The sequence below is a fragment of the Eremothecium cymbalariae genome, chromosome 3 (assembly GCF_000235365.1).
Source record: "Eremothecium cymbalariae DBVPG#7215 chromosome 3, complete sequence".
NCBI classification, from domain to species: domain Eukaryota; kingdom Fungi; phylum Ascomycota; class Saccharomycetes; order Saccharomycetales; family Saccharomycetaceae; genus Eremothecium; species Eremothecium cymbalariae.
In genome coordinates, this window is record NC_016451.1 from 138,547 (window position 1) to 165,574 (window position 27,028).

General features: G+C 41.5%; 12 protein-coding genes, 1 non-coding gene and 1 further gene across 13 annotated transcripts; 6 read left to right on the forward strand and 8 right to left on the reverse strand.

Annotated features, from left to right (window-relative positions):
• Positions 1–217: 217 nt before the first annotated feature.
• On the forward strand, positions 218–2,302 carry YBP1 (Ybp1p; the record flags this gene model as incomplete). The annotated part of the gene is made up of 1 exon (XM_003645355.1): positions 218–2,302. One exon carries the CDS (start codon positions 218–220, stop codon positions 2,300–2,302), a length of 2,085 nt encoding a protein of 694 aa, XP_003645403.1.
• A 345-nt stretch (positions 2,303–2,647) lies between these two features.
• On the reverse strand, positions 2,648–4,586 carry HPC2 (Hpc2p; the record flags this gene model as incomplete). The annotated part of the gene is made up of 2 exons (XM_003645356.1): positions 2,648–4,464; positions 4,571–4,586. The coding sequence occupies 2 exons, from the start codon at positions 4,584–4,586 to the stop codon at positions 2,648–2,650; spliced, it is 1,833 nt and encodes a 610-aa protein (XP_003645404.1).
• Positions 4,587–4,860: 274 nt separating this feature from the next.
• Positions 4,861–6,387, forward strand: PKP2 (protein kinase PKP2; the record flags this gene model as incomplete). The annotated part of the gene is made up of 1 exon (XM_003645357.1): positions 4,861–6,387. One exon carries the CDS (start codon positions 4,861–4,863, stop codon positions 6,385–6,387), a length of 1,527 nt encoding a protein of 508 aa, XP_003645405.1.
• A 271-nt stretch (positions 6,388–6,658) lies between these two features.
• Positions 6,659–7,171, forward strand: RAD6 (E2 ubiquitin-conjugating protein RAD6; the record flags this gene model as incomplete). Its single annotated transcript, XM_003645358.1, has 1 exon — positions 6,659–7,171. The coding sequence occupies one exon, from the start codon at positions 6,659–6,661 to the stop codon at positions 7,169–7,171; it is 513 nt and encodes a 170-aa protein (XP_003645406.1).
• Positions 7,172–7,419: 248 nt separating this feature from the next.
• On the reverse strand, positions 7,420–8,094 carry GEP7 (Gep7p; the record flags this gene model as incomplete). The annotated part of the gene is made up of 1 exon (XM_003645359.1): positions 7,420–8,094. The coding sequence occupies one exon, from the start codon at positions 8,092–8,094 to the stop codon at positions 7,420–7,422; it is 675 nt and encodes a 224-aa protein (XP_003645407.1).
• Positions 8,095–8,393: 299 nt separating this feature from the next.
• On the reverse strand, positions 8,394–9,899 carry Ecym_3079 (uncharacterized protein; the record flags this gene model as incomplete). Its single annotated transcript, XM_003645360.1, has 1 exon — positions 8,394–9,899. One exon carries the CDS (start codon positions 9,897–9,899, stop codon positions 8,394–8,396), a length of 1,506 nt encoding a protein of 501 aa, XP_003645408.1.
• Positions 9,900–10,914: 1,015 nt separating this feature from the next.
• Positions 10,915–12,354, forward strand: OLE1 (stearoyl-CoA 9-desaturase; the record flags this gene model as incomplete). Its single annotated transcript, XM_003645361.1, has 1 exon — positions 10,915–12,354. The coding sequence occupies one exon, from the start codon at positions 10,915–10,917 to the stop codon at positions 12,352–12,354; it is 1,440 nt and encodes a 479-aa protein (XP_003645409.1).
• A 207-nt stretch (positions 12,355–12,561) lies between these two features.
• Positions 12,562–13,413, reverse strand: MET8 (bifunctional precorrin-2 dehydrogenase/sirohydrochlorin ferrochelatase MET8; the record flags this gene model as incomplete). The annotated part of the gene is made up of 1 exon (XM_003645362.1): positions 12,562–13,413. One exon carries the CDS (start codon positions 13,411–13,413, stop codon positions 12,562–12,564), a length of 852 nt encoding a protein of 283 aa, XP_003645410.1.
• A 554-nt stretch (positions 13,414–13,967) lies between these two features.
• NGR1 (Ngr1p) lies at positions 13,968–15,728 on the reverse strand (the record flags this gene model as incomplete). The annotated part of the gene is made up of 1 exon (XM_003645363.1): positions 13,968–15,728. One exon carries the CDS (start codon positions 15,726–15,728, stop codon positions 13,968–13,970), a length of 1,761 nt encoding a protein of 586 aa, XP_003645411.1.
• A 2,298-nt stretch (positions 15,729–18,026) lies between these two features.
• AME1 (Ame1p) lies at positions 18,027–18,800 on the forward strand (the record flags this gene model as incomplete). Its single annotated transcript, XM_003645364.1, has 1 exon — positions 18,027–18,800. One exon carries the CDS (start codon positions 18,027–18,029, stop codon positions 18,798–18,800), a length of 774 nt encoding a protein of 257 aa, XP_003645412.1.
• Positions 18,801–19,250: 450 nt separating this feature from the next.
• Ecym_3084 (cornichon family protein) lies at positions 19,251–19,658 on the reverse strand (the record flags this gene model as incomplete). Its single annotated transcript, XM_003645365.1, has 1 exon — positions 19,251–19,658. The coding sequence occupies one exon, from the start codon at positions 19,656–19,658 to the stop codon at positions 19,251–19,253; it is 408 nt and encodes a 135-aa protein (XP_003645413.1).
• A 656-nt stretch (positions 19,659–20,314) lies between these two features.
• On the forward strand, positions 20,315–21,024 carry Ecym_3085 (the record flags this gene model as incomplete).
• A 221-nt stretch (positions 21,025–21,245) lies between these two features.
• On the reverse strand, positions 21,246–21,317 carry Ecym_3086. The gene has a single exon. It is a non-coding gene; the product is annotated as a tRNA-Glu (tRNA).
• A 425-nt stretch (positions 21,318–21,742) lies between these two features.
• Positions 21,743–26,599, reverse strand: ULS1 (translocase ULS1; the record flags this gene model as incomplete). The annotated part of the gene is made up of 1 exon (XM_003645366.1): positions 21,743–26,599. One exon carries the CDS (start codon positions 26,597–26,599, stop codon positions 21,743–21,745), a length of 4,857 nt encoding a protein of 1,618 aa, XP_003645414.1.
• Between the last annotated feature and the right edge of the window lie 429 nt (positions 26,600–27,028).

The window sequence follows — 27,028 nt, forward strand, 5'->3', positions numbered from 1 at the left end:
AGTAGAATGGTTTCTGTTGATGGGGTCTTGAGGGGTTGGTGGTCGTGAAGCATGCTTGATTCCTTGAATGTGCAAAATCAAGTTACTAAAAGCAGACTAGGTGACAGAGGAACGTGTTGTAACAGAGTGTTGATTGGAGGGGGTATAGGTTGGAAGATAAGTCTGCTACGAGGGAACTGCGAATCGATTGATTAGTTGGCATATAAGGCAGGTTAAAATGAGTACGGTTGTTAGTGAGATCTGTGAAAGGTTGAGAGGCATGTTTGAGGATGGATCTGTAGACATCGTTTCACTTGCCACTGCTATTGATTTGTATGCAGGACAGCTGAATGAAAACTATGCGATTGAAGGTGTGGTGGAATTTTTGGAATGCTTGGAAGGCTTATTGAAGAAAGATCATGAAATTGTTAGAGAGCTTGGATGGGATTTGCCTAAAGTGTTGATAGGGTTTATTAACCAGAAAAATCTCAATTGGTCTGAAGGGTTGGCTAACGACAGAGTATGGCATTCAGTTCAAGGTTGTTTTACTGAAGTGTCGACGTATGGTAATCCCAAAGAATGCTTTTTAACTGTCTGTGACCTACTTTCTCAATTGAACATAATTGGGGATGATGCTGTTGACGAGGATGATATAGGTTCAACGGATATTAGCAAAGAAACTGAGACGTTGGATACTTACGAAGAGATGAAACGTTCTTCAGATGATGAGAGGCAGTTGAGTAAAGGTCATCAGAGGTTGGAAGATGGAGAATCTTCTATTTCTTTGGATCATCTTGTTGATGAGGAAAGACGTGAGGCTGTTTTTGCCCTAAGATTCCATATCTTGCTTGAATTTATGACTGCTACTCTACGTCGAATACCCACATTGTACCCTTCGAGATTTTTGGGAGAGGCGATTGGAGTAATATTTAAGTTGGTTAAGTCGCACTCAGATAGTATTAATAATGTGCAAGTTGTTTTAAGAAGGCTATACGTCTTTTACAAGGATTACACTGACATGGTAATCCGTAAGGTCCCCTCCAATAAGGTTTCGAGCAATGAAGATCTCAAAATAACAATTCAGGAAGAGCAGCTACAACGAGAGTTGATATGTAGCGCCCTGACATATTCAGTGGCCCAATTGATGAAGAACAGCAACCCTAAATGGTCAGTTGAATACTTTTCCTTGAAGAATTATATCCCTTTTGAATCTTCGGACGTGGAAAAAGAGTTGAGATTAATTCTAGAAGACTTTGCGAATTTGGCGGAGTCACTTAATATTGATTTCATGAACGAGTTTATTCAGTCCTGCATCGAGGAATCCAAATATGTTTACACTCGTACTACACAGAATGACTCAAAAAGTAATGAACGAGTTACTGTAACTACCAGTGATAGTAGTGAAGTTATCTATCAACTTGCTTATACATATGAATTAAAGAAACTTGCCGATATCAAACGGTTAATTTTAGACTCCCGAGGTGTGTTGCTAATGTTTCTAGTGAAGGACCTTAAGCCCGGCAAAATGTGGTGTTCAAATTACACAATTAATGATGCTATTTATATGTATCTGAGGTTCAATACACCTTCGATGTACTCTAAGTCATTTACAAATAAATCAGTGACTGACTGTACACTATATCTCCTAATTAAGGTTTTAAGTGAAAAGTCGTACAAGGAAAATTATGAAACAATTCAAGAGCTGCCTAAAAATGTCAACATGGTATTCATACAAATATCACTTATTAATGCATGTACCCAACGTGATAGTCAATTGCGAATGATGCAACTTAATATTCTAGCGAAGATATTGTCCCTGGTGCCTGAAAGTATCGCTTTTGACTTTATTGTTAATACAATGCTACAATGTCCGTATGAGAGTGCTAAAAGTATTGTGCTCGATATAGCTAAAGAATTAATGTTGAAGGATCGATACGAGATTGGTTCAATTAGTTATTCTTCAGATCAGTCAAAGAATGATGAGGCAGCTACCCAAGTATCCAATGGGGAGTTCAATAATGTTGCTCCTGTACCCCCACCAAGACCTCATATACTAATAAATGAAGATAGGATGGCTGCAATCCATAGTTTAGTGATACTCGGAATTAAACAGAATAAAAACAGTCAAGATCCAGCTAAACTAGGAACAGTACTTGCATATTTGAATCTTTTGGTAGTTTTAAGATACAAATGGGATAAATTTCTATTACAAGAAGTAGCAGATACAATTCAAACGCATTTTTGTCCTAGCGATACAAATATACCAGAGATTGGGTTCATCAATATATCAAACAATGCATTAATTGATTTCTTAAACGAATAAATTGCTTCTTATTTTGTGTGCAATTACAATACGATAGAATATCAGATATCTCTTCTCTTTTAAATAAATAACAAATTTGCAGTATTGGTTATTATTATCTTAAATACATTATGAGTGTATTTATACAGTTCCATTGCATTATTTATATGTTGATAATTGTCTTTTATCAGTGCATTAGTTGTATATGCAACCCCGTCGAATACTAGATTTCAAGCATGCTTTCAGGTTACAGGCCAAATAAAAAAAACATAAGGTGGGTATTAAAACAACTGAGGGATAGGAAGTGGACCGGGGGAGGTTTATTAACTAGTTTTCTATTAACAATCATTCATTTTAGTTCTTTTATTACCTAGGATTCCTAACACCGCCTTTCTTCATTGTACCATCCACTCTTTCAAATGTGGCATATTGGCCCTTCTGTATTAACGGGCCAAAATAAACAAAGAATCCATCTTTAGTAGCAGCACGTTGTTCTTCCCACAACAATTCAGAGTCGTCTATAAAGGGATCGTCGATGTCATACTTACCAACACGACTTTTGCCCTTCATTGGATGTGCCTTTTTCTTGTTATTATTTTTGGAGGGTGAGGGGTTACTACCAACATTTGATCCTGGTTCGTCATCGTCATCGTCATCGTCATCATCATCGTCGTCCTCTACAAGAAGAATGTCATCACCATTCTCCGATTTATCCCTGCTTCCACCAGCATTATTTCTTGACCGTGACATTTGTGAGCCAAATTTTTCATGGGCAAGGTTATAGAAATTGAATACAACTTGGCCGTTTTCGTCCAAGTAGTCGTTTGTGTCCACTTGATGCAACGGCACATCAACTACTATAATTGGGGGGTCATCATCAACAGCAGCGAGTCCTCCCGACTTCTGATCGAGTGCGTCTAATAGGGATGGTGATTTAATTGGTTGAGCTGGTGTTAGTTTTTTTGGAGTCTGAGGTGCAGTGGTAGGTGGTGGAATAACCTCAGAACCTGCGGTAGGTGTTCCAGGAATATCTTTTTTCTTAGAAGAAGTTTGTTTGCCTTTAGTCTTCGTTTCCTTCTTTGCATTACCTGTATTTGATGCTTTTTTCGACGAAGTGGAGCTTCCTGATACTGGTGGCGGAGGGGTAGGTGTTGGTGTACTACCATTCAGAACATTGGAAGCGGAAAGGGTCTTCTTAGCCTTTTGCGGATCTTGAACACCAGTCTTCTGACCTGGATTCAAATTAGATTGTGACCTCTTCAGTCCCTTCTGAGAAGGTGCGTTTACCGGGGAACTTATCCTTGCTATTAGAATATTCTGTTCTTCAGTGTCTTCAGGAGACTGCGGTGAAGTGCTGTTTGGAGCTGCTGGAACATCCTGAGATGGTAGTATAATCTTGCGAGCCTGAGAAGATGTAGAAACCGAAGAATATTGTGGCAAACTGGGCGAAGCCTCTTTTGGCATTGAACTTGTCTCCTCCTTTTTGGCGGCCGCCTTGCTACTTGACTTCTTACTAGTATTTTTGTTGGTATCTAATCTCTTCTTAGTTGTAGAGCCAGAAGAAGAATCACCTCTCTTCTTCCTTGTAGAAGCCTTCTTCCCAGAAGAAGCAGTCCCACTGCCTGCTGGGGCCACTCCTGCGGTTGCTCCCGCTTTTGGAGATGCTCCTGCTGTGCTAGATGACGTTGCTGCCGTATTCTGCGGAGAGTCTGCCCCTGCATTCGACGCTGTTACAGTCGATATATCAGCAGAATTAGCTACTAATGTAGGTGCTGATGTCACACTGGATTTTGACGTTCGAGGATCAGACAGAATGCGCTCCATATACGGCGACTCTATTTTCGGCACAAGCGCCTGGGAAGGTCCTGCAGCTGCAGGAGCTGGAAATGGCTTGGAGTAATTATAGTCGATACTTGGTGAAAGCAAAGATGATAACGGTATCGCATGTAACCTAGGTCTGATTTGCGGCGCTTGGGTAGATTGTTTAGCCACATTAGGAGTTGGTTGCCTCACCTCGGCCCTATTCTTCGCTAACTCGTTTGCAATATTCGGTATTGACCTCTGCTTCTTCACCACCTCTGGATTCTGTAAATTAGATACCTCCATTGACCGTTTACTATTCACCACATCACCATTCTCGGTACCTCCAGAATTCTGGTATTCATCGTCTTCTATAACAATTACTTCAACCATTTGAAAATCGTTAGTACTATCAATCAAATACGACACAAAATAAAAAAATCTTCAAATATCAAATCTTCAAACCCTTCAAACTGCAATTATACATACCTTCCTGATCTGCCATCTTATTCAGATCGTTTATCTTATGTCTGGAACCGTTTTGCCTGATTCTTAGACCGTAAATTCCCTGTAAAGTGGCTGTCTTGAAGCCAGAACACTCCAAATACCTTGACGTCTATATGGAACGATATTAAAATATTGGAATTTTCTCAAAAGCAAAGGGCTATACCGATACTTAAAAATGCTGGTTAATTCGGTTAATGGAATGATGATTCACAAGGAATAGGACTGGTATAAGGCAGTTTAGGGAATTCTAAGTGTTGGTAGCTACAATTGAGATGACATTGATGAGCAAAAACCAGCAGAAGATATTTATGAAAAGATATATGAGGGGTAGTCGAGGTGTGGGAAGGTGTGAGAGATGGCAGAAGCGATACTATTCCACGACAAGTGGGAACATCTCACAAACTCCAGACTTTAGTAAGTACTTTCCTACTACTCCTATTGCGGAACTGACGACGTATATTAGTCCTACACTAAGTGCGTACCCCAGAAAGTCCAAATACGTAAACCAACAACACTATTATCATAATAAGGAGATACTTATTGAGAAATATCTGCAGCGGAAGCCACATGCCGTGTCTTTAAAGCAGTTAGCGCAATATTATGATGACTCGAACAAGTTGACTAAACAGAAGGTGATTAATTCGGGGCAGTTTGCGAAGGATGAGTTAGTTGTTCGGATGGCGCATAAATTGAAGCAGTTACAAGATCTACCATTTAATGTGGTGAATAACTTCCATTTTGTGCAGGTATATGAGTCTTATTATAATATATTTGAACGGTTCAGGAAATTTCCTGCCATCAGGACTTTGGAGGATAATAGAAGGTTTGCGGAATTTTTGTGTATGATATTGAGTGATTTTAATAGTCTTAATCTCCCGCACTTAATCATGGGGGCACTGGAATGTAGGATACTTGATCTTTATCCTCAGAAGCAAATGGATGAGTTGATCTCCAGTTTCTTAAGAGCACGAATCTCAAGGCGGCTAATTGTGGAAGAACATCTAAGTGTTACGTCGAACTACATGAGTGGGAAGGAGGAGAACACGTTGGTTTTAGGCGACATTATTCAAAATTGCAGTGCTAAGAAATACCTCCTAGATGCTTCAAAGATGTGTGAAAATTTCATTAAAGATATGTTTTATGATGGAATTCCGCTGCCGGAGTTTATAATCGACGGGGATGTCGATCTTAACTTCTATTTCCTTCCAACACATCTGGAATACCTCCTGGTGGAATGTCTCAGAAACAGCTACGAGGCCACCATTAAACAGTACATCAGGCTCGGCCTTCCGAAGCCCCATCCTATCGTCGTCACTGTCGTGGAAAATGAAAATAGTTTTCTGTTCAGAATCAGTGACCGTGGAGGCGGGATACTTCACGATGATAAAACCATCTGGTCCTTTGGAAAATCAAAGGAGCTCTCCATGCAGTCGCTAGAAAACTTCCACAAACTACCGGGTGTTCAAACAATCTCAATCTACGACCACCTCTACGAGACAGATTTCAACAGTTCTGACTTAGACCTTGCCTTTGGCAAGCTCAAGTACACCTCCCTCCAATCAATGAACGAAACAAACCTCAAAAAGGGCCGCTATAAAGTCAACAGACCCCTCCTGAACCTCCTCGGCAGACCATTTCGCTACAAGCTTGGAATCGGCCTCGCTATGTGCAAAGTCTACGCAGAATATTGGAACGGTGATCTTACGGTCCACTCCATACAGGGTTACGGCACAGACACCGTTCTGAAACTCGGAAACCTGATGTACCACACTGACAGGCTGCAGCTCGACAAGGTATAACGTTTCAAGAACCATAAACACCTCCAATTCAGCGTATTCTAGTTTTAATAGAGAAACCTTATAATTATCATGTATCCCTATATACGACTATGAGGATTTCTCTTAAAAGTGGATCCTTTAAAGGCATTAATTAGGCTGAAAGTAGTGGATTTGAAACTTTGAGATTGATCAGCACAAAGTCCAGCAGCGAGGTAAAAAGGGTGTTCTTTGAATAGTTTATAGAGTTGAAATATTAGTGTGCGTAAATACTGAGCAGTAAGTGCAGGACAGGATGAGCACGCCAGCAAGAAGAAGGTTGATGAGGGATTTCAAACGGATGAAAGAGGATGCGCCTCCAGGCGTATCAGCATCACCACTTCCCGATAATGTGATGGTATGGAATGCAATGATTATAGGACCTGCAGATACGCCGTATGAAGATGGTACGTTTCGATTACTTCTTGAATTTGATGAGGAGTACCCTAACAAGCCACCGCATGTTAAATTTCTAAGTGAGATGTTCCATCCGAATGTTTATGCGAATGGTGAAATATGTTTAGATATTTTGCAAAACAGATGGACACCTACGTACGATGTTGCCTCGATATTAACTTCAATTCAGTCATTGTTCAATGACCCTAATCCTGCGTCGCCTGCGAATGTGGAGGCGGCAACGTTGTTCAAAGATCACAAATCGCAGTATGTAAAAAGAGTCAAAGAGACGGTGGAGAAGTCCTGGGAGGATGATTTGGAAGATATGGATGACGATGACGACGATGAGGACGAGATTGAAGATTCTGAATGAAGGGATGTGGGACTAGGGATAATTTTCATTGTTGTTTTTTTGTGCAGGATACGTAACAGAAGAATCCAGGGACGAGTTTTGATTGATACAACATAACCCTTCCACCTATATATATATACGCATTTAACCCTTTTACCACTACTCATATATTGGGGCAACACTAGGAAGTTTGCATCGTATATTTTTATATTTCATGTGTGTATTTGAAAATACTAACTAATAATGTCACGCTTATGATGTTTGTCGTCCTAGGAGAAGTGGGCTTCTATGACAGTTGCGTTCTTGTCTTGCCGGCGCCGGTAGTCACCTGCAAGGGCAATAGCAGCGACAATTGCAGCTGCAAGCATTATAAACCGTGAAGCAGGGTCTAGTTCTGCTGCTTTTTTGAGGTAGTCCTTACGCACTTCGTTGCAGCGCCAGAGCTCTCTATTCGTGGTAACAAAAAAATCCTCCGGCTTACGTCCCAGAAAGGACATTCCTTTTCGTGGGCCCCATGATCCATAACCATGGTAATATGCAAGTTGCTTCCACATATGAGGTATTTTATTCCAGTCCTGAGAGTTATATTCATCCAGAGCCCCTTGCAGCAGTTCGCACTCGTTTGGAGTACCAGGATATTTGGCCCGAAGTAGATTTGCGTCGCAGCAATGAGCAGAATGCATTGAAGAGTAATTATGGCGGATTAATACGTCAAGTTCACCGGAATTAAGTTTCGCCACTATAGATTCATGACGAAGAATAGCGTCTTTCTCATCGTCATCGTTGTATGATGTGTAAAATAGTGATCCAACGTCCCGCAGAGACTCGATGATCAGGTTCGCACGTTGACCATCAGAAATTGTTGGTGATCCAGTACGTTTGGCTTGACGGTATAATAGAGACTTTGGAACTGCTTTTGCCGTCTTGATAGGCACCTTATTCATGCCTACTCACTTTCAATATTGCACTTAGGTCTCAACATGAATATAATCATCGATATTTTCTTTTGCACAACTTTTTAAACTGTATTTTTCCACCTAGAAAAGCGATTTCGATCGATCGACTTCATTCATTCTTGTTAACTAAGCCAAACCAACCCAAGAAACAAGTTTACCGTTTTATATAACACAAAGTATATGCTAACAACATGTATTCTGTCAAAGCAAATTAAATAATGAAGAGGTGTTATATGGTTTACATATGCGGCGCGGCATAGGATCTACGTGAAGGCAATGGAGAAACTTCATCTGGGCATTGGGCCCCTCTGCCTTCTGGCGGCAAGCGGATCCACCTTCTTGTTTTCTGTATGCTTGCGAGCAAGTAAGCCTAAAATATCCGTTAATGACACCACTCCAATCAGCTTTCCTGCACTGTAGTCTTTTTCGAAGTTCCCAATCTGTGGGCTTGTTGTAGAAGGCCCGGAGGCCAACCCCGAGCATGCTGTAGGCAGACCAGGCGTAGGAGAGTTTGCCCTAGGGGAATAATCTACATTCTCAGTGGTAGGGACAACAGAAGGTATCTGGATGTTCAGCTGTTCAGCAGGCTGTACGATCCATAGTCTATGAGCTTTAGTTGCGACCAGTTTTGCAACAGTGCGTGCTAAGGAAGTTGTAGGGTACACGTGAAAGATAGGAAAGGAGTCCTTACCCATCTCTAACCCACGGGTGTTAAGAATAACACTGATAAAGTGACGGCAGGTGTTGTTTAGTAGAGGGTATTGAGAAGTTCGTGTAACATGTTTAACATCGGTGACCGAAATGTTACCAAGTAGCATACCTTGCTGATCAATCACAGCAATTGAAGAGATCCTTTCGGAGTGCATCTTGTGCAGCGCAACCAACAACGATTCACTGCCTTGCACTGAAATAACCCTCGACTGTCTCGAAGTGGGCGGTGTGTGCAAGTCCAACACACCAATACCTAGCTTTTGAAGTGAAGAGCTCAACAACGGTTCCAGATTACTAAACTGACGTGCGTTATCCCATAGGTACTTTGTTAGCCGACGCTGAGAAAGAATTCCCCTGATAGTAGTCGTAGATGGGTCCGTGATTGCAACACGATGCACACCCGACCCTAAAATCCCCATAACAGTCGAAAGATTCTCCGTCTCCGGCAACTTGTAAAACGGATTCTTCGGCGTCAACTTGACTATCCGCCCCACTGGAACTGGTTGTCCGGACTGGCATTTTCGAGTAATATCCTCGTCCGCTACAGATATCTTACCTAACACCAACAGCAAATACGAATTTAGGTCGTTGTAATCAAATGTTACACAATCCATATCACCGGAAAATTGTTCCACAGGTAACGACGTCAGATTATGACGCACTAACGTATTGAACGCCTCCTCCACCGACATCTCCGCCTCAATAAACACCAGCTTATTCTGCTCAACTAACTCGCATAGCTCAATGTGCTGCCACTTTTGAGTATGTACCTTAGTCAAACAAGACGCCGCCGTAGAATCACGTGACTCACACGAAGACGAACTGTCCTGCCGCGACAGCGGCACGCCATCCTCCCCCAACACATCCAACTGCTCTTTCAGCTGCTCTCGCTTGTGGTTTTGGTAATCCTGTTCTTCCTCCGTCTTTTGCCCACTACTGTCGCCATAGCCCGCCGCAGGCGGCGGCGTCGACAACAGCTCCACAATCGACGTATGTCGCTGCCCTGGTGAACCTGCAACAACCGCAGGCGCTCCACCTGATCCTCCAGGAAACCCTGTGCCTTGATATTGCTTTTCGTTCATTTGATTCCTTCTTTACTTCCACCCAGGTGTGCTTTCTCTAACCAGCCATCCATACCGTGTCCCCCGTGCACCGTTTTATCGTCCCTCCTCCATCTCTTACCTCCAAACTTCAACTTCGTATATTATGCTATGCTGACATAATCGAATATTTGTGTCACCTGCAAGCATTGATTATGTAAGCCACCGCAGAATACCTACATATGTGCCAAAAAGACCTGAACTGCTACCAATGGCCACTAACTACCCCGGGTGTGGATCGTCGCGGAACCCTGACCACTCACATCGACGAACTCCTCTCTGCACTCCGCCACACAATGACGTCTGCATCGCACGCTCCACGAAAACTAGTCCTCCATGGATCCGGCGGATCCCACGCATATCCTCCCATCCATGTGCCAGCAGCAGCAGGCTGCTGCTGCTGCTGGCATCCGCTTCCCTCCGCTCAACCCATCTCGTTCTCGATCGACCCATTACCACGGTCACGTGATCGCGTTTCTTTTTCTCGTTGGGCCAACGCCATCTTGATGTTGGCCCCGAGTCCAACAAATCCGCAACCAAGGCCCATCGGCGCTAGGCAACCCAGCGAGGCCTGTTGAGTGCTCTCTGGCTACTCAACCTCTGCTGCCAACGGGACTGTGCTGTACCCGAGTGTTTCCGAGACGTAGTATATATTGCGAGGCAGGATGTATGTTCTCCTGGATAACGGACGCATGGGCATGCTAGGTTTGACCGACAAAAGAATTAGCTGGGTAATATACAGTACAGTTGGCTACACGGTATCGAGTTGCAGTTGTGAATAGCACTCGAGGAACCTGCAAGAATTAGTTTTGGCTTCTTTCAGCACGGCAATTGTGCGAGTCTCTGCAAGAGGTTCAAGAGTAATTAGTGTTGTAGAGGGATTTTCTATTATACGAAAGAAGGAAGATCTTGGATTAAAGGGTTTGTTATACTATTAATAGTGTTCAAGAGAGCGATAAGATCGAAGAAAAAAGGCGGTTTAGAGATTTGAGGCAAGATGGAACAGATAGATTTGGTCAATACGAATAAGATTGCAGCGGGGGCCAACAAGGGTTCGGTGCGTGTGATAAACGGGCTGGGGAAGTTGATGGGGTCTAAGGCGATGGTGGCGGTTGATTATGAGAATGACTCTAATATGGAGTATTTGTTGGCACGTGATCAGGAGGAGAAGGAACTATATCGGAAAAAGAAGCATATATCGGAGCAGCCCTGGACGTTAAATAACTGGCATATGCATTTGAACTGGTTGAATATGATTTTGGTGGTTGGGGTGCCTGTTATTGGGTGGTTTTTGGCTTTGTCGGGGCGGGTGCCGCTGCGGATGCCTGTGTTGGTATTTGCGGTAGTGTATTATGCAGTTGGTGGGCTGTCGATTACGGCAGGGTATCATCGGTTGTGGTCTCATCGGTCATATAGTGCCAGGTGGCCGTTGCGGTTGTTCTTTGCGGTTTTTGGAGCTTCTTCGGTTGAGGGGTCGATCAAGTGGTGGGGGCATTCGCATCGGATCCATCATCGGTTCACGGACACTGCGAGAGATCCCTATGACGCACGTCGAGGGCTGTGGTATTCGCATATGGGATGGATGTTGTTGCAGCCTAATCCGAGATGGCGTGCGCGGGCTGATATTCAGGACTTAACTGATGACTGGGTTGTTCGGTTCCAGCATCGTCATTATCTTGGACTGATGGCTTTTGCGGCTTTAGTGTTTCCAGCATTGTTCTGTCACTTTATATACGGCGATTTTCTGGGAGGTCTTGTTTATGGAGGGATTTTGCGTGTGTTTATGATCCAGCAGGCTACGTTCTGCATCAACTCGTTAGCACATTATCTAGGGGACCAGCCCTTCGATGATCACCGTACTCCTAGGGATAATTGGATTACAGCCCTGGTAACTTTTGGTGAAGGTTACCACAACTTTCACCATGAATTCCCTACTGACTACAGGAATGCTATCAAATGGTATCAATACGATCCAACAAAGCTCTTCATCTACTGTGCGTCTTTAGTTGGTCTCGCGTACAACTTGAAGAAGTTCTCCCAAAATGCTATTCAGCAGGGGTTAATTCAACAAAAGCAGAAGAAATTGGACCGCGAACGTGCCAAGTTGAACTGGGGGACACCATTATCTGATTTACCAGTGTGGGACAAGGCCGAATTTATGAAGGAGACGAAAGCCAATCCGGGTTTGGTCGTCATTTCCGGTATTGTACATGACGTTACTGGGTATATCACTGAACATCCAGGTGGCGAAACCTTGATCCGGGCATCTCTTGGCAAAGATGCTACCAAGGCCTTTAATGGTGGTGTGTACTTGCACTCCAATGCTGCACATAATATTTTGGCAACAATGAGGGTTGCCGTAGTGAAGGATGGACAGGATGCTGCTTCCAGGTTTGTTGCAAGAAGGGGTGAAACCTACGTAAAGAAGATCGCTTGAAGCTGGATATTTGCACAATCTACGAATCCTCATTATATATGATCCCCTACCCCTCAACAAGGCATTTACATCAGCATCTGGTTACAAATCATTTATTTTTTTATGTAGTTAATGTTGTTTTAGCATTATTTAGGGGACCAGCCGTTATAACTAATCTGGCCCATATTATTGACTACCATAGGATCAGCTTATACATAATATATAACCTTAGATTTCACAGGTTTCTATTCGCTTCGGATTCTCTGAATATTCCTGAACTAGGGAATCTGGAAAACCTGTTGGTTCCTTCCCATGATCGGCTGCCTTCAGTGCCATCGTATCAAACAGATCACACAGCTTTGGAACATCAATTTGTGCACAATTGTCTAGACCAAATTCAGTTGTAACGTGTTTAATCCATTCCATCCTGAATCGTATGATCTCCTGTTTGGAAAACCCCTCCATTCCTGCGCTCTTTTCCCTTACCTGAGCCCGCAGATCACCCAACCGTTTGCACATTTCATCCCATTCCAATCCCTGATATCTCCTGATTATGTCTTCTTTTAAGAGCGCCGTGAGCCTTGGAGAACACCCATTCGAGGATATCATTATTTGCAATCCTTGGCTTCCTAAAAGGCAGTTGCTCCCAAAGTAGAAGTCGCATTTATTTGGAACATCCGCAACATTGCACATAATACCATTACCAGGCGGCCGTTTACACAAATCATAGATATGCGTACTCAACTCCCCACTGGGCAGACATGTTAAAACTATCTCAAACTTGTGTAAAGAAATATCACTGTCTTGGAACTGACGACGAATCAAGTGATATACTTGAGCTATTTCCGGTGTCCAATCATGGTTGATGAACTCACTATCCTGGCCGGATGACTTGTCTTCCACATTGTGTTCAGACTCTGGTAAATATTCAAGCAACTCTTCATCATTCTCGGGTGAAATAATTGTCAACTTGCATCCTGTTGGAATGAGTTTATGTACCCTAGTCATCCCAACAGTTCCACACCCAACAAGTAGCACATGTCTGTTCGCCATCTGGTGAGCCAGCTGTAGCGACAGCATATTTCCCTCGTACAGTTTTAGATATCAGAAAATAGAAACAAGGGGTAGTAGTTCTGGAAGAATGATGCTATATTTTAACTAGACGAATACCATTTATAAGTGGATGAACACTTCTTCTAATTAGTCATAAAGAAGCACTCAAAGAGCCACATCTTTGAACAAATCAATGTCTGGGTGCGCCACTGTAGTCTCTTCAAAAGTGTGACGACCTAACCATACAACCATATTAAAAGAGCGGCTATACAATTGGTTTTAGTAGTAGCCCATGTTTGATTGACATAATAATATATACGAATCACCAAATGATCCTGACCATCTTCCTCTTTGATGCAGTTGTGTTTTGTAATATACACAGAACGTTCGTTATATTGTGTCTTTAGTTCAAAAACTATACAATTTAAACAAGAAAATACTAAACTGATGAAAACCAAAATAATAATAAAGAAAATTAATTAACCTTTAGATGAATCTAACGTGTACTTTGTATTTGTTCGTACTTCTTCCTGGTCACTTATGTGCACGCTAGTCACGGTTATTATATCAACTTAACATTGTTATGGAAGCAATGAAGGATGAACAGCAGCTTGCTGTGCTGCAGTTGTACTTGGATGAAACATGCCAGTGGAAGATGCGCTGGGGACTAACGGAGCAGTGGTGTTGAGATTCATGCTGAATCCCGAAGAGCTACTTGGCTGGGAAATTTGGTTAAAGGCAGGGGGATCCCATGTCATATATTGTTGTTGAGGCTGAGAACGCGGTTGTACAACCGCTGCTGCCGCTGCCGCTACCGATGCCGCTGCCGCTGCTGCTACCGCTGCCTGTTGATGCTGCTGCTGCTGCTGCAGATCAGCAGAAAGTAACGCAATGTTATTATTGCCATTGCTGTTACTGTGGCTGTGACTATGTGTACGACCCCAGGATAGCCTAATTGCGCTGTTGCCGACGATAAAACCTTGCATTCCTTGGATAGCAGCTTCCGCATCTAGCCTATGTTCAAACTTGACAAATCCGCAGCCCTTACCTGGAGGAACTTTGACACTCAAAATGTTGCCGAACGGCATAAATAGAGACTGCAATTGACTTTCAGTAATCTGGTTATTTAGACCTCCAATGAAAACGGTAGTGTTGGAGGGGTCCGTATAACCAGGAACAGGCCGAGTAACCATTGGGAGTGTATTGGTGCCTGTTATGGAGTTGGCTGTGCTCATCAAGAGTGATTGTTGGTTAGAAGTTTGTGCCAAGGTTGTGGGCAACTGCTGAGACTGCTGCAGTGAAGATATCGTTTGAGTAGCCTCCTGTTGCTGCTGTTGCTGCTGCTGCTGCTGCTGTTGCTGGAATTGATTTGTAGGAGAAGTCTGAATTAACGGTTGAGGCTGAGATAAGGTCTGTAAAGACATAGGATGCTCTTGCCCAGCAAGCAATGCCGGTTGTTGCTGGGTCTGGGGCTGCTGGTGCTGTTGTTGCTTTTGTTGCTTTTGTTGCTGTGGCTGGAGTTGCTTTTGTTGCTGCAGTTCTTGTTCCTGTAGCTGGGGTTGTACATCTAGCTGACCTGGAACGGGTATCTGTTGCTGTTGAAGTATATTGTTCCTTGGCGTCGCATAAGCAACACGCAATTGTCTGCCCTGGCACCATATTCCATTCATCTCAACCAATGCACGACGACGCTCTTGCTCATCTGCAAACCGCACAAAACCAAAGCACCTTGAAGCACCTGTAATGGGATCAGTCATAACCCGCACTGTCTTGACAGATTTGAACTTGGTTTGAAATAACGACAATAGATGTGCCTCTGTGGCTGTCGGCGACAAATCACCAACAAACAATGAGAACTCAGGCGTCGTTGGTATGTCTGATTGCAACGTGGCACCAGACGCCCAATTCAACCGAAAGTTCCGTTTAGCTGTAGGATTGGTTGGATTGTGTGTGGTAGAACTGATCAGATTTGGCAGCGGCGTAGAATTGAGTTGCAAACCAGCTTGCGCCTCCTGCAAACTAGGAAACTGAACAAAACAGTAACCTGCATGATGCAGCTGTGTAGTATTGGGGTCAATAAATGATACCCCATTGATCTGAATCCTCTCATCTTCCACATGTTGCGATGATGCCAAAGTACTACTAGTACTACAGGGAATCAGTAGATTTTTCTTGGCCCTAATTAACTTCACCTGCACCTGATGCCCAAGCGTCATCCATATCTGTTGAATGGTTGTTTCATCGAATGATGGGTCTAAGTCACCCATCCACAGAGTCCTGGGTGGCTCATCCGACGTCTGAATAGTGGTCGATGGGGGTTGAGGGATTTGAGATTCTGCCATTTGTCCTTGTGTCAGTGAGCCCCGAGTAGTCTATTAAAATAATAATAACAATAATAAAAAGCTCAGGCAGACAACTTCTATATTTGTGTATGTCTGCAGTGTCTATAATGCGCTAAAAGGTGAACTGAAGACTGCAACACACAGAGTTGACCAAAAACCAAAAAAAGCTAGTAAAGTAAAATAGCAAAACTGATGATGATGGTGATGATAATGACGACCACGATAACAATGGCAATAACACCAAATATCTATCTATCTATCTCTTTTTTTTTATTTTATTAATTACCAATTGATGATTCTTACCAAAAATTTAGACCAAAACGGCACTCCTTCTCTGTAGTAGGTTATGTATGGTATGACGGACGGACAAGAATCCCACGTATAATACAAAAAATGGTGGCGGAGTCGTATGTTTCAAACCTCCTATCGTTCCTTTCAGAACTTTAAATTATTATTATAGCACAACCAAAAACGTAGCAGCTAACCAATTGTTCGACCAATTAATTATTAGTCCTGTTTCTTCTTGCTTGTTTGACCCAGACAGAGACCAACTCACTCCCTTCCTAAAAATTCCAAAGTCAATTAAATCAAAAAGATCAACCAATCCTAGAATAAAATGCAACAAGCTGTTATTATGCTTCACAATATATCTTTTTTAATCAGTCACTTACCAAACCCAAAAAGGTCAAACTTTAACACTATTAACCAAATTGAGAACAGCGTGATAATAGCACTTATAATAATAATAATAATAATAATAGTAGGATTTAAAATCAAGCAAAATCACAGTAACACTCAATCAAAGAGGAGGGAACAGATAGACAAAAGAAAAACAAAAATACTAATTAAAAAACGTCTGCTCTGTTTTTCGTATTCTCCTTTTGTCAAGATTAGCAGCTCAAATGGAAAAAAAAAAGTGTCCGCTTTAATTGTTAGTCTGCAAAATCTCTTTAGGATGGAGATGGATGAGAGAGAGATAAATAAAGTAAACTCCCTCCTTAAAGTAATTCTATAATGCAAAAACCTTTCTATATTTATTATATTATAATAAGGACAAACAAAGAGGTTTTTTGTCAGAAGGGAATTAATAATCTACCTGCGTGGATAGATGGATTTGGGGGCAGAGACGAAGAAGGTCCCAAATGCTATAATTCCACTGGTAAAAAATAAAAAAAAACCTAACCTGGGTTAATCAATCAAACTTGGAAAAATCCGGATTTGTTTTATTATTATACCTTCGGCTGCGTATACTGCACTGTGTGTAGTGTGATTATGGTTTGTTTTGCTGTGCTGTATACGTCTGTCGGCCGTCACTTCGCTTGCTTAAGCTACTAAAAATGCCTTCGAATAGGAAGTATAAATAATAATATATTGTATAAAGCCGTAGAGAGGGAATAACGCAGGAAAGTTCTGGTTCGACGATAAATGCAGACTCGCTTTATATTAACTCATAGGAGACAGCTGCTTGCTCGTAATATATTCTGAACAAGGAAGAATGTGTCAGCGGTGAGCGACTGGCGAGAGCAAGACGATGTGTGTTATAGATGAACGCAGACACACAATGGCAATAATAATTATTAGATAAGGTACAGTCAAGAAAGTAGTTTCTACCTGGTTAGGATGTGATTGATCAAGGGAGGCCGGCAGTTTCTTTTTTCCCGTATCAGCTCTACTATAAGTTGAGGAGTTTGGTTGCTATGCCATAATATTTTGGTATATATAATTCGTTGTTCGACGTTGCTCTTTATTCGTCCTCGACCCCTTTCCTTGTTCTATTCCGTGTGCCTGTCTGACATACTACACAGAAATTTTATTCCCTTGAAGACATAACAGATCAGGAGGCTCGTCGTTATCCGAAAGTAGGGGAGTTGGAGGGGTTTACTGTATATGTAATTTCTAAGCTTTTCCAATTTGGTGGGAGACCACTTTTTCGTGGGTGTAGTAGTAGTGGTAGGAACGGCGTTTTGATAAACGTCACCCAACAAAGCTGCTTGTGACCAGTTAGGTGTGAGTCAGTGGCGGTAAGCATTGCGGTTTATATAAACAATCTGCTGCTCGAGGCAGAGCGCCTGGTTCGCACGTAGACGGGAGCTCAAGAAGCATAGCAGTGCGGTGGTGAGGGGCGGAGTGCTTATGTAAGCTCTGATGCGATATTTCGCCACGATGGTCACGTGATGTGATCTCTATTTTAAAAAAAGTCCATGCAGCATCTGCGCAGCTGCAACTACAGTTCCAAGAGCAAGTACAGTGATAGAGAGGGTTAGGTTTGGCTGTTTCTGTAGATTAAGTGGGTTGTATATGGAACGAGAGCTAAAACTTTTGTATAGGCAGAGAGGCAGTGCCTTGCGACGGGTGGATCAGACGGTGGTGATTAGGGATAATGCTACAGAGGATGACAATGCATCTGCGGATGCAGACATGGACTTGGGCGAGGATGTGAATGCAGGGGTGGGTTTAGATGTGGATGAACACTATATGGATGTGGAGCAGAATGCTGATGAAGCCAGCAGCGCTGGCACTGCTGGCTTCGTCAACGTTGCAGCCGCAGCAACAAATGACAACAACATTGCTGATGAGAGGATTATATCTGAAAATCCAGAAAACTTTGTGAATGCTTCTTACTCGTTTGATGGGTTGCCTGTAACAAAGTTATCGACTTCCATCACGTCAATGGCAGCAATTGAAGTCATACAATCGATTGTGGATGATATATTCAAGAAAGTGCTGGTCCCACAGTCGAAGCAACGTTTCCACGAATCGCGGTCCAGAAAAGATAGATTATCGTACAAGATGGATTTGAAACTTTTCGAGCAGTTCTTGTCCTTGGTGAAGTCTGATTTAAAAGATATCCAGGATATACACTTTTCAAACAATGAGATGTGCTATCAGATGAAACAGATCCTTAAAGTGAAGCAAGATCTGACCGAAGAAATCGTCAAAATACGTGATGAACTGGCCGAGTATGATGTAGTTCAGTCCGAGGACGCAAAGAAGGTGGAAGAACTGGAATCGTTAATCGAACTCAACAACAAATTGAAATCTTTGAAAGATATCGAAACTGATTTATCGTGATATATGCATACGTATCCGATATTTCGCTTGCGTGTTTTGAATACACAGACATTTACATTGAGTTAGCATAATGTATTATATATTTTTAGGTTTCGTGTGCTATTATTAAGGCATGGATCGGGATGCCACCTTCTGTCTTCCTCCCTCTTCCAACAAATCTGCGTTTATACAGCACTGTGTAACACAAACGGCCAGCACCACTCCAGACATACAGCGCATAACTGTAACTAACGGCCAACTAGAAGCATATTCTAGTAAAAAAAACGGAACTGTCTGACTGGCCGATAACTATACAAAGGACAGAAGGAATGATGGTTTGCACTATCTCTATATTTAACCCTCCTTGAGAATCCACACTTTTTGGTGTGCTGTTCTATATAGATATATATATCTGTTTTGTCATTGTATCAAATGTATGCGTTCTTCCCTAGTTTCAAAGGCCCTGCTCCCTCAATCATTCTCAGCGATCAACTCCATAACCAACCTATATAGATAGAAAAAGAACATGACCAAATAAAACCCTAGTTTTAAAAATGACTCCCTCTTATGCTTCCCCAACGTCCGGAAGATCTCCGTCGCATCAAGCAACTGTAGCTTATTATAAATCTTCCTCCCATTGAAGAAAAGAACAGGAACATTCAATAAAAACACGAACCAATACCCATTCAAAAGAAACAATAACGAATTAAAAGCATGCAACCCCGCCTCAGGCGTGATCAAATTATTCACCTTTGAACATAGCTCAATGGGATTGATATAATCCGCCTCCAGGTCTGCATACATAATAGTAAAGTGAACTTGCATGAACGTGTTTATCGTGTTTATCACAAACGCAAACGTAAATAGCCAGGCCCCCATCTTGTTCTCCGTGTCAATTTTTGGTGTCCTTGTCTTGGTCTTTTTCCTGATCTCTGAATAATCCCCACAGTCACCTTCTAGATTAAACTCTGGTGCTTCTATTGATCCATTTGAGAACCTTTTGCAACATAACACTAGGTGAAAACTAAGCAAATTTGATGTTCAAGATTTCATTTTAAAAAATTTCCGTTTTCTCTTTTTTGAAGGGGCAGCGAAAATCCGGCTGGGCGGGCGTCAGCGACAAGTCACGTGGTGTGTTACTTGTCTTGGGATTGAAATAAAATAAAATAACAGCTAATATGGAGTTTTTAGGTAGCAGAAGTGGCCGCTGGCTTGTACAAAAGCGGTGGTAGGGAGGTGTGGAGATGGTGGGGTGGTGTGTAATTTTTGTGGGGAGTTATATAAGCATTTCTGTATGTGTGTGTGTGGGGAGCGGTCGAAAGATGATATTATTTAATAAAATTTCGAAGAGTTTCTGATTAAGAAATACTGACGCAACAAAATAATAGCAGTGCAGGAAATCACAAAAATATGAGTACTCGACGAAATGGCATACAAGTTCAAGCCACATTTTAAGAAGTATATAGAAATCCAAACGATCAGTTTAATAATTAGTTGCTCTTGAATTCTAGTTTCCTTTGCTAAAAAAATATAACATGATTGTCGAAGATGATAAAGACCAATTCCACTGGCATGCAGAGACGTTGAGTCCATTGCTGTCGCCTCCATCTTTGGAACATGATGATGATGATGACGATGATGATGATGACATTGAAATGGACATTGAAAGTCCAAGTTCTTTCCCGCATTACACCATGACGAATAACATACAATTGATAAGTACACCTTATGAGGAAGGATTCAAGCCGAGGCCGTTACATTTGGATCCTTCTACATATTCAAATTTAAAGAGATTGTCGGATACGTTACAGTTGGAATGTAATTCATTACAGGATCAAAGACTTTGTGTTGTGCACCAGGTTAAACTTGTCAAAACTACTTTCCAGTCGATTAAGCTCGATTTTTTTGGTCTGATGATGAGGATCTTTCTCCATCCATGCCCATGGCAGGTTTTAATTTCTATACAGTCTCTATCAAACTTCCACGTAATAACCCATTAATATGGAAGCACTTTTTATTGAAATCTCAGTACAATCAAATGGTGGAGTTCTTATCACCTTTTGAAAAACGACCCCGCTATGAATCAAGCTATTTGATGAAATCTGAGAGATTGATAAATTTTGTGATGCATCAGGTATGGCTACAGGATGTCCGTGATGAAGATTCGCAAGCAGAATCTCTTTTGTTTGAGTTGTCAAAGCTCTACACCTGCCTATACCAGGAGGTACAATCTAGGTACAATTGAAAGTTGTCACCCAACCATGTTGATATAAAAGTCATTTTAATACAACGATAAAAAGCCTTTTCCTCGCGTACCAATCCACCGCGTACTCAAACAAAAAAGAGGGAATGGCTCTCGAATGTGAAAGCCAATGTACACAGAAGCCCACCAAAAAAGATATCAAGTGTGAAACGTACTTGTAGACATCATAGGACGTCCATTCTGATGATGATACATCATTTATGCTCCGATACCGGGAGTCGAACCCGGGTCTCCACGGTGAAAGCGTGGTGTGATAGCCGTTACACTATATCGGACTCACAACGAGGCGTCCGGAAGAAGTTCGTTTTATTTTCCACAATATCTGTCAGGTGGGTAACAAAAAAGAACTCTGCAACATTAGGTTAAACTCATACAACGATATATAAGTATGTTACCGCTCATAAAGATATCACACAGGCATTTCATCCAATGACAGTATATATATATAGTAAAGTCATTTGTTGAATATCTATGCAAAGTGAATGGTACATTGAAACATGCCAAAATGTAAACAATTTTTTCAATAGATTTTAAGAGAAAAATTCCGGCCACCAGCACTTGTTAGGTCCACTGACACCTTATTATTATCCGTAGACACCACAAGTTAATCAACTATGTAGCTTCATATTTATTGACTGCTGCTTTCCCTCCTTCTTTTTCTTCCAACAGAAAAAGAAAAGTATAGTTTGTTTCTTAGTTATTAAGACTGCATTGTGGTTGTCGGTGGTGGTGGTTCTAGGGTATTCAAACCGAATAGAAATCCTAGTTCTCTGCGTCCCAAACGATTAACTTCTCGTAATTCTGAAGGATCCATTGCACTCTCTACTAGAGCCTTTTTGCGATTTTGTAATTCGACAATTCTATCTTCAACAGTTGCTGTAAGCAATAGTCTATGGACGTGAACTTCTCTTTCTTGACTAATTCTGTAACAACGGTCCATGGCCTGTTCTTCGACGTAAGGATTCCAGAATGGATCAACTAGGATAACGTGGTTTGCACATGTCAAAGTTAGACCGGAATTTCCGGCTTTCATGGATATGAGAAGCACGCGTTGGTCCCTCTCACGATAGAAACGCTCTATCACATTGGATCTTGCTGCACCACTCATGGAACCGTCGTACCTCAAATACTTCGCCTCCAGTATTGTAGTTATGAAATGTTCCAGGATATCAAAAAAGGCAGTAAATTGAGAAAATACAACGACCTTTTCATTTTCTGTGGATGCTAATACAGAACGGATAATTTCCAGGCATTGTTGCACCTTCTTCGATTGATGTAATAATTCGAAGTTGATCTGATAGTCGTATTTTAGTCTGCTGCGCCGTTTGTCCATTTCCTTTTCATATTCAAGACGTAAGTCGTCTTCAGTAAATCCTTGATTGATGGCCTGATCGTATAACTGGTATGAAACAAGCTCATGGTCGTTTATGAGCTTCTCGCAGACTAAACAGGGCACGAAGTAAGACCTTGTGCCCTTCGGACCTTTAATAACGGATGGGGAATCTCTTGCTGTTTCTAGGAATGGACCAACGCATGGTTCGCACAAAAGATGGCCACATGGCGTCAATACAGCTGTAGATTCAAGTTCCATTTGTTCGAGACATTGGGGACAAGTCATCGACTCTGTACATTGTTTTACTGTTTCTTGACTAGTTTTATTCATACTTTTGGCCACATAGTACAATCGCTTCCAATCATCTTCAAAATTTGTACCATTTACAACCCTTGTTCCCTCGGCTTTAGCCTCCCCAATTTTCACTAGTTCTTGATGACAGCATGCTTGACGTAATCTCAATAATAATGTTAGAATACTCGAATACGAGCCTGATTTACGTTCATTTAATAGTTTTCTGGCTTTTATAGCTGTTTTATATTCTAGGGATTGATAGAATTCTAAATCCTCTCCGCCCAAGACATCTTCTATCTTATTGAGATGTTTTTCAGGTAATGTTAAGATAGGTTCGCCGTCAATTGTAGAGTTCTTAGACCTGCGCAGCATAATTGCCCGCAGTAAAACACGAACTTTCGTTAAAGCCCGTTCAACATTTCTATCATCCATACGAATATCACGCGCAGCCAAAACATTAGCAATATCTTCCCTGAACTTCTCCTCTCTGTTATAAGGAGCAATTCTTAAAAACCTGATCAGCGAATAAAGTTCTAATATATTGTTTTGTATTGGAGTGCCTGATAATACCCATCTATAGGTTGCGCTGAGTGTGCAGCAAGCTTTAGCTGCTAACGTCTGTTTGTTTTTAATGTTTTGAGCTTCATCCAGTATCACGCGATAAAATACTGATTCGTCGGCAAAAAAGGGTGACCAATATTCTTCACGAGTCTTTAATGAATTCATCGCTTTAATATCAGCAAGTTCGAGTGTTGTGTTCTTTTTTTCATTTTGCAGCCTCCTGGGCCAATGCCTTTTGAACTCAATTGCAAGTGTTTGATAGGAAACTAAAACAACATCATAGCCTTGCAAAGCGCTAAAGTTTTTAAACTTCTTGCCTCCCAGACCCCCATATATTGTCACTTTCAGCTCGGCACTTTTTTTGACCTTGGTGTTGACTTCATCGTTCCAGACACGCAACACAGAAACAGGAGCTACAACCAAGTTGATTGTGCAGTTATCATTTCTGGGTTTATTAGCAAGTATTAAAGCGATTGTTTGAATGGTTTTTCCTAAACCCATATCATCTGCTAATAAACCGCCCTTAACCTTTGACCTCTCTGTTTTCAATAACCAGTGTAAACCTTGTCTTTGATGTTTTAATAAATTCACTGTCATTTCAGGTGGAGTTAGTTCTTCACCTTCTACACTAACCTCAGTTTGTTTCAAACTTTCCAATAACTCATTTAAACTTTGATGGTCCCTAGCTGTGTAAATGTTAGACATTTGAAGTTGATTTTCAAAGGATGTACGGCTCGGTATTAAATCTGATTTTTCCAACATTTTGAAGTCAGGATCCTCAAGGTCATCTTCAATCATCAATGGTTCCATAAATGAATCATTATCATTGGTGTATTCATTTTTAAAGGTCCTTGTTTTGGAACTCGAAGTATCTATAGAAAATCCCCGTTTCTTCAGATATTTGAATACCCTAGGAAGTTCAATATTGTTTTCTAATACTGTATTAATTGCATGTTGTACCTGTTGCTTCCAAAGCAGAGGAATAGAGGCAAAACTGAACTTCTTTCTAAAAACCCTAAAACATTCCAGAGCCAAAATTATCTGCTTGGTCTTTTCATGACCGAGCCTGGATTGGTTGAATGGCGTGTTATATATATCAACAGCATTCTGGATGGACTGATAGTAGTATTTTTCATCTTCAGATGGATCCACTACACTCCTAGATGATTCCTCTATGGTATCTCTTGTCAAATCGAAGTTATCGATTTGGTTTTCGTCATAGCTCTTAAAATATGTGTCAAGAGTTCTATCGACAAGGGGCATTCTTACGCCCATATTCCTTAATGCTGCTAGTTGCATGTTAACGTAGCTTTTCTTTTCAGGATCAAACAGAACACCTGCCATTGTTTCGATTACTGCATTCCGTATGCTATCAAGTAGCTTGTATGTCTGTTGTTTGGCCTCTAGGGTACGTTTGGTATTGCTTTCTATCAGTTTTCGAGCGTCTATAATATTTCGCATTGCACCATGTGGGTCATATTTCCAGTCCAAACCTTGGCGTTCTAATGTTTGATACACGATAGGCATTTTGACACCTTGTTTATGTAGCATACGAATAGCATTTACAACTTCCCATTTTTTGCCTTCATCTGGAGTCAGGCCATTATCTATCAACTCTTGATACGACTCAATTACACTCAAGTGTTTGTTGATTAAAGCCTTTGTATCATTGGGTCGATTTAAAGATGCCAATATTGAACGTACTTTCGAAATAGTTTGAAAGAAAGCTTTAGATTCTGTTCCTGAAGTAGTTTTGCCTACCTCCTCATTTTGTCCGAATACTTTGGGGTCCATAGAAGTGGAATATTTCTTTTCAAATTCTAGTTCATTCGAAGAGGCGTCCCTGTTAATGACTCCCAATTCACATAATCTATTAAAAACATGAGGCATTATGATCCCTTGCTTCTTCAACTCCATAGCGGCACCACGTGCACCATTGAACTCACCAGGCGTAACCGGTTTCTTAAGGTGTATATTATTCTCAAAACCAACAATAACAGCGATTTTATCTCGAAGTAACTGTTTATTTTCCGCACTGCGGTTAGCACCTTCCAGCAAACGTAGTACCTTTTGGCAAACATTATTAAAAACTAGGTGTTCTTCAGCACTTCTGGCTTCCTCGTCGTTAATTGGAATATTTGCAAGTAGAGCTAATTCTGCTTTGATTCTATCACTCTCTACACGCAATTCTTCGATATTGGAAAACTTGAACGGAGCATTCTTTAATTTAAGATTCAATAAAGCCCGTTTTGTTTGAACATATGTCGCCTTACTGACATTCTCATCTAATTTCGCGAGCTGACTTTCCAAGAATGCTTCTTTCCTTTCTCTTCGAAGCATTTCATACTCATGTTTATTCCGTTCTATCTCTTTATGCGTTTTCTCCAGCTTCATTTTAGTAACCTTGTTAGCTTCTAATAAATCTTTGTCACCTGTAACTCCCTCTTTGAGCATTGTCTCTCTTCTTTCTATTTTACTTCGAAGTATTTGCTTTGCAGCTTCAAGCTGTACCATTTGATCGTGGTATTTTTGTTCTCTTTGAACTAGCCAATCCATTCGATTCCTTTGAACCTTTAACAGAGCCTGATGACCATCCGACACTGTATCAAGAGAAAGATCGCCCTCCTTCTTCTCCATAGATTTTCTATCTGACTCTGGTTCACTTTCATCACCACTGCTAATCAGGAAAATAGGTACACCTTCGTCACCTTCATTATCACCATCTACAACTCCCAGTTTTTTCTTAAAAGACTGATCATCTTCATTACTGTTCAATGCTTCTGACTTGATCGGTTTAGTTAACATCATTTTTAAAAGCGGGTCATCCGCTGCACTTTGTTCTAATTCAGACACTAAAGAATTGGAACTGCTTTCCAGCGGGCTAAGTTCCTCATCATCACTACGGCTATTGAACGATAAATCCCGCCCCTCAGTCGCTGAGTTATTTTCATCAACCCCCCCAACGTCACTGGCCATTTGCATGTAACTTGGTGCCTCATTGCAACCTAACCTACGCTTCTTCCTAGTCACGGTACTAAAGGAATTACCACTTACAGCATCTCCTTGCTGCTGCTTATTTACCATATTTCCCCCAACTGTATGTAAATCATGCTTTGCCCTAATTCCTTGAATAATATGTTGATCACCTTTTAAACCCATTAACCTTCGTGTAGTCGTCTCTCTATTTGAAACAGTTGTACTAACCATATGATTATCACCACTTGGAAGACCTCTCGTGACCGCTACAGATGATAACACACCACTTTCACCATCTGATTCAGCCGTTTGACCAATAGGCAGAAGGCCGTCATCAACATCGTTACTCCCATCATCTGAGGTCAAATCAACAAACGGTATCCCACCAGACATTTTTTTTTCTGTAGAACGAATAGTTTCAGCTGAAGCCAATTATACTTTACTGTCCTAATTTTTACACTGTTCCTCAATACTTGCTGTTTATTAATACCCAATACAGAACCCGCCTATTCCTTATTTCTTTCTTTCATTGGTGATAGCTACGGCTTTGAAGAGGTAACAGGAACCCAAAAGTTTTTATTTTAAATTTTTGTTTTTCTTTGTCCGCATAACTTTGGTTGGTCTGAAGTTCTCCCGAAGTTAACATATATATAACGTTGATGATATATACGTCGAAGAATATAGAAGGCTAACCTTGTTGTATACAGTGGTAGGCGTGCAGGGCTGCAACAATGACGTAGGTTCCACCGTTGAAGAAGTTCATACATTATAAAACAAGAGTCCACACACCCAGCACCTACTCCACCATTAGTACATGTTATT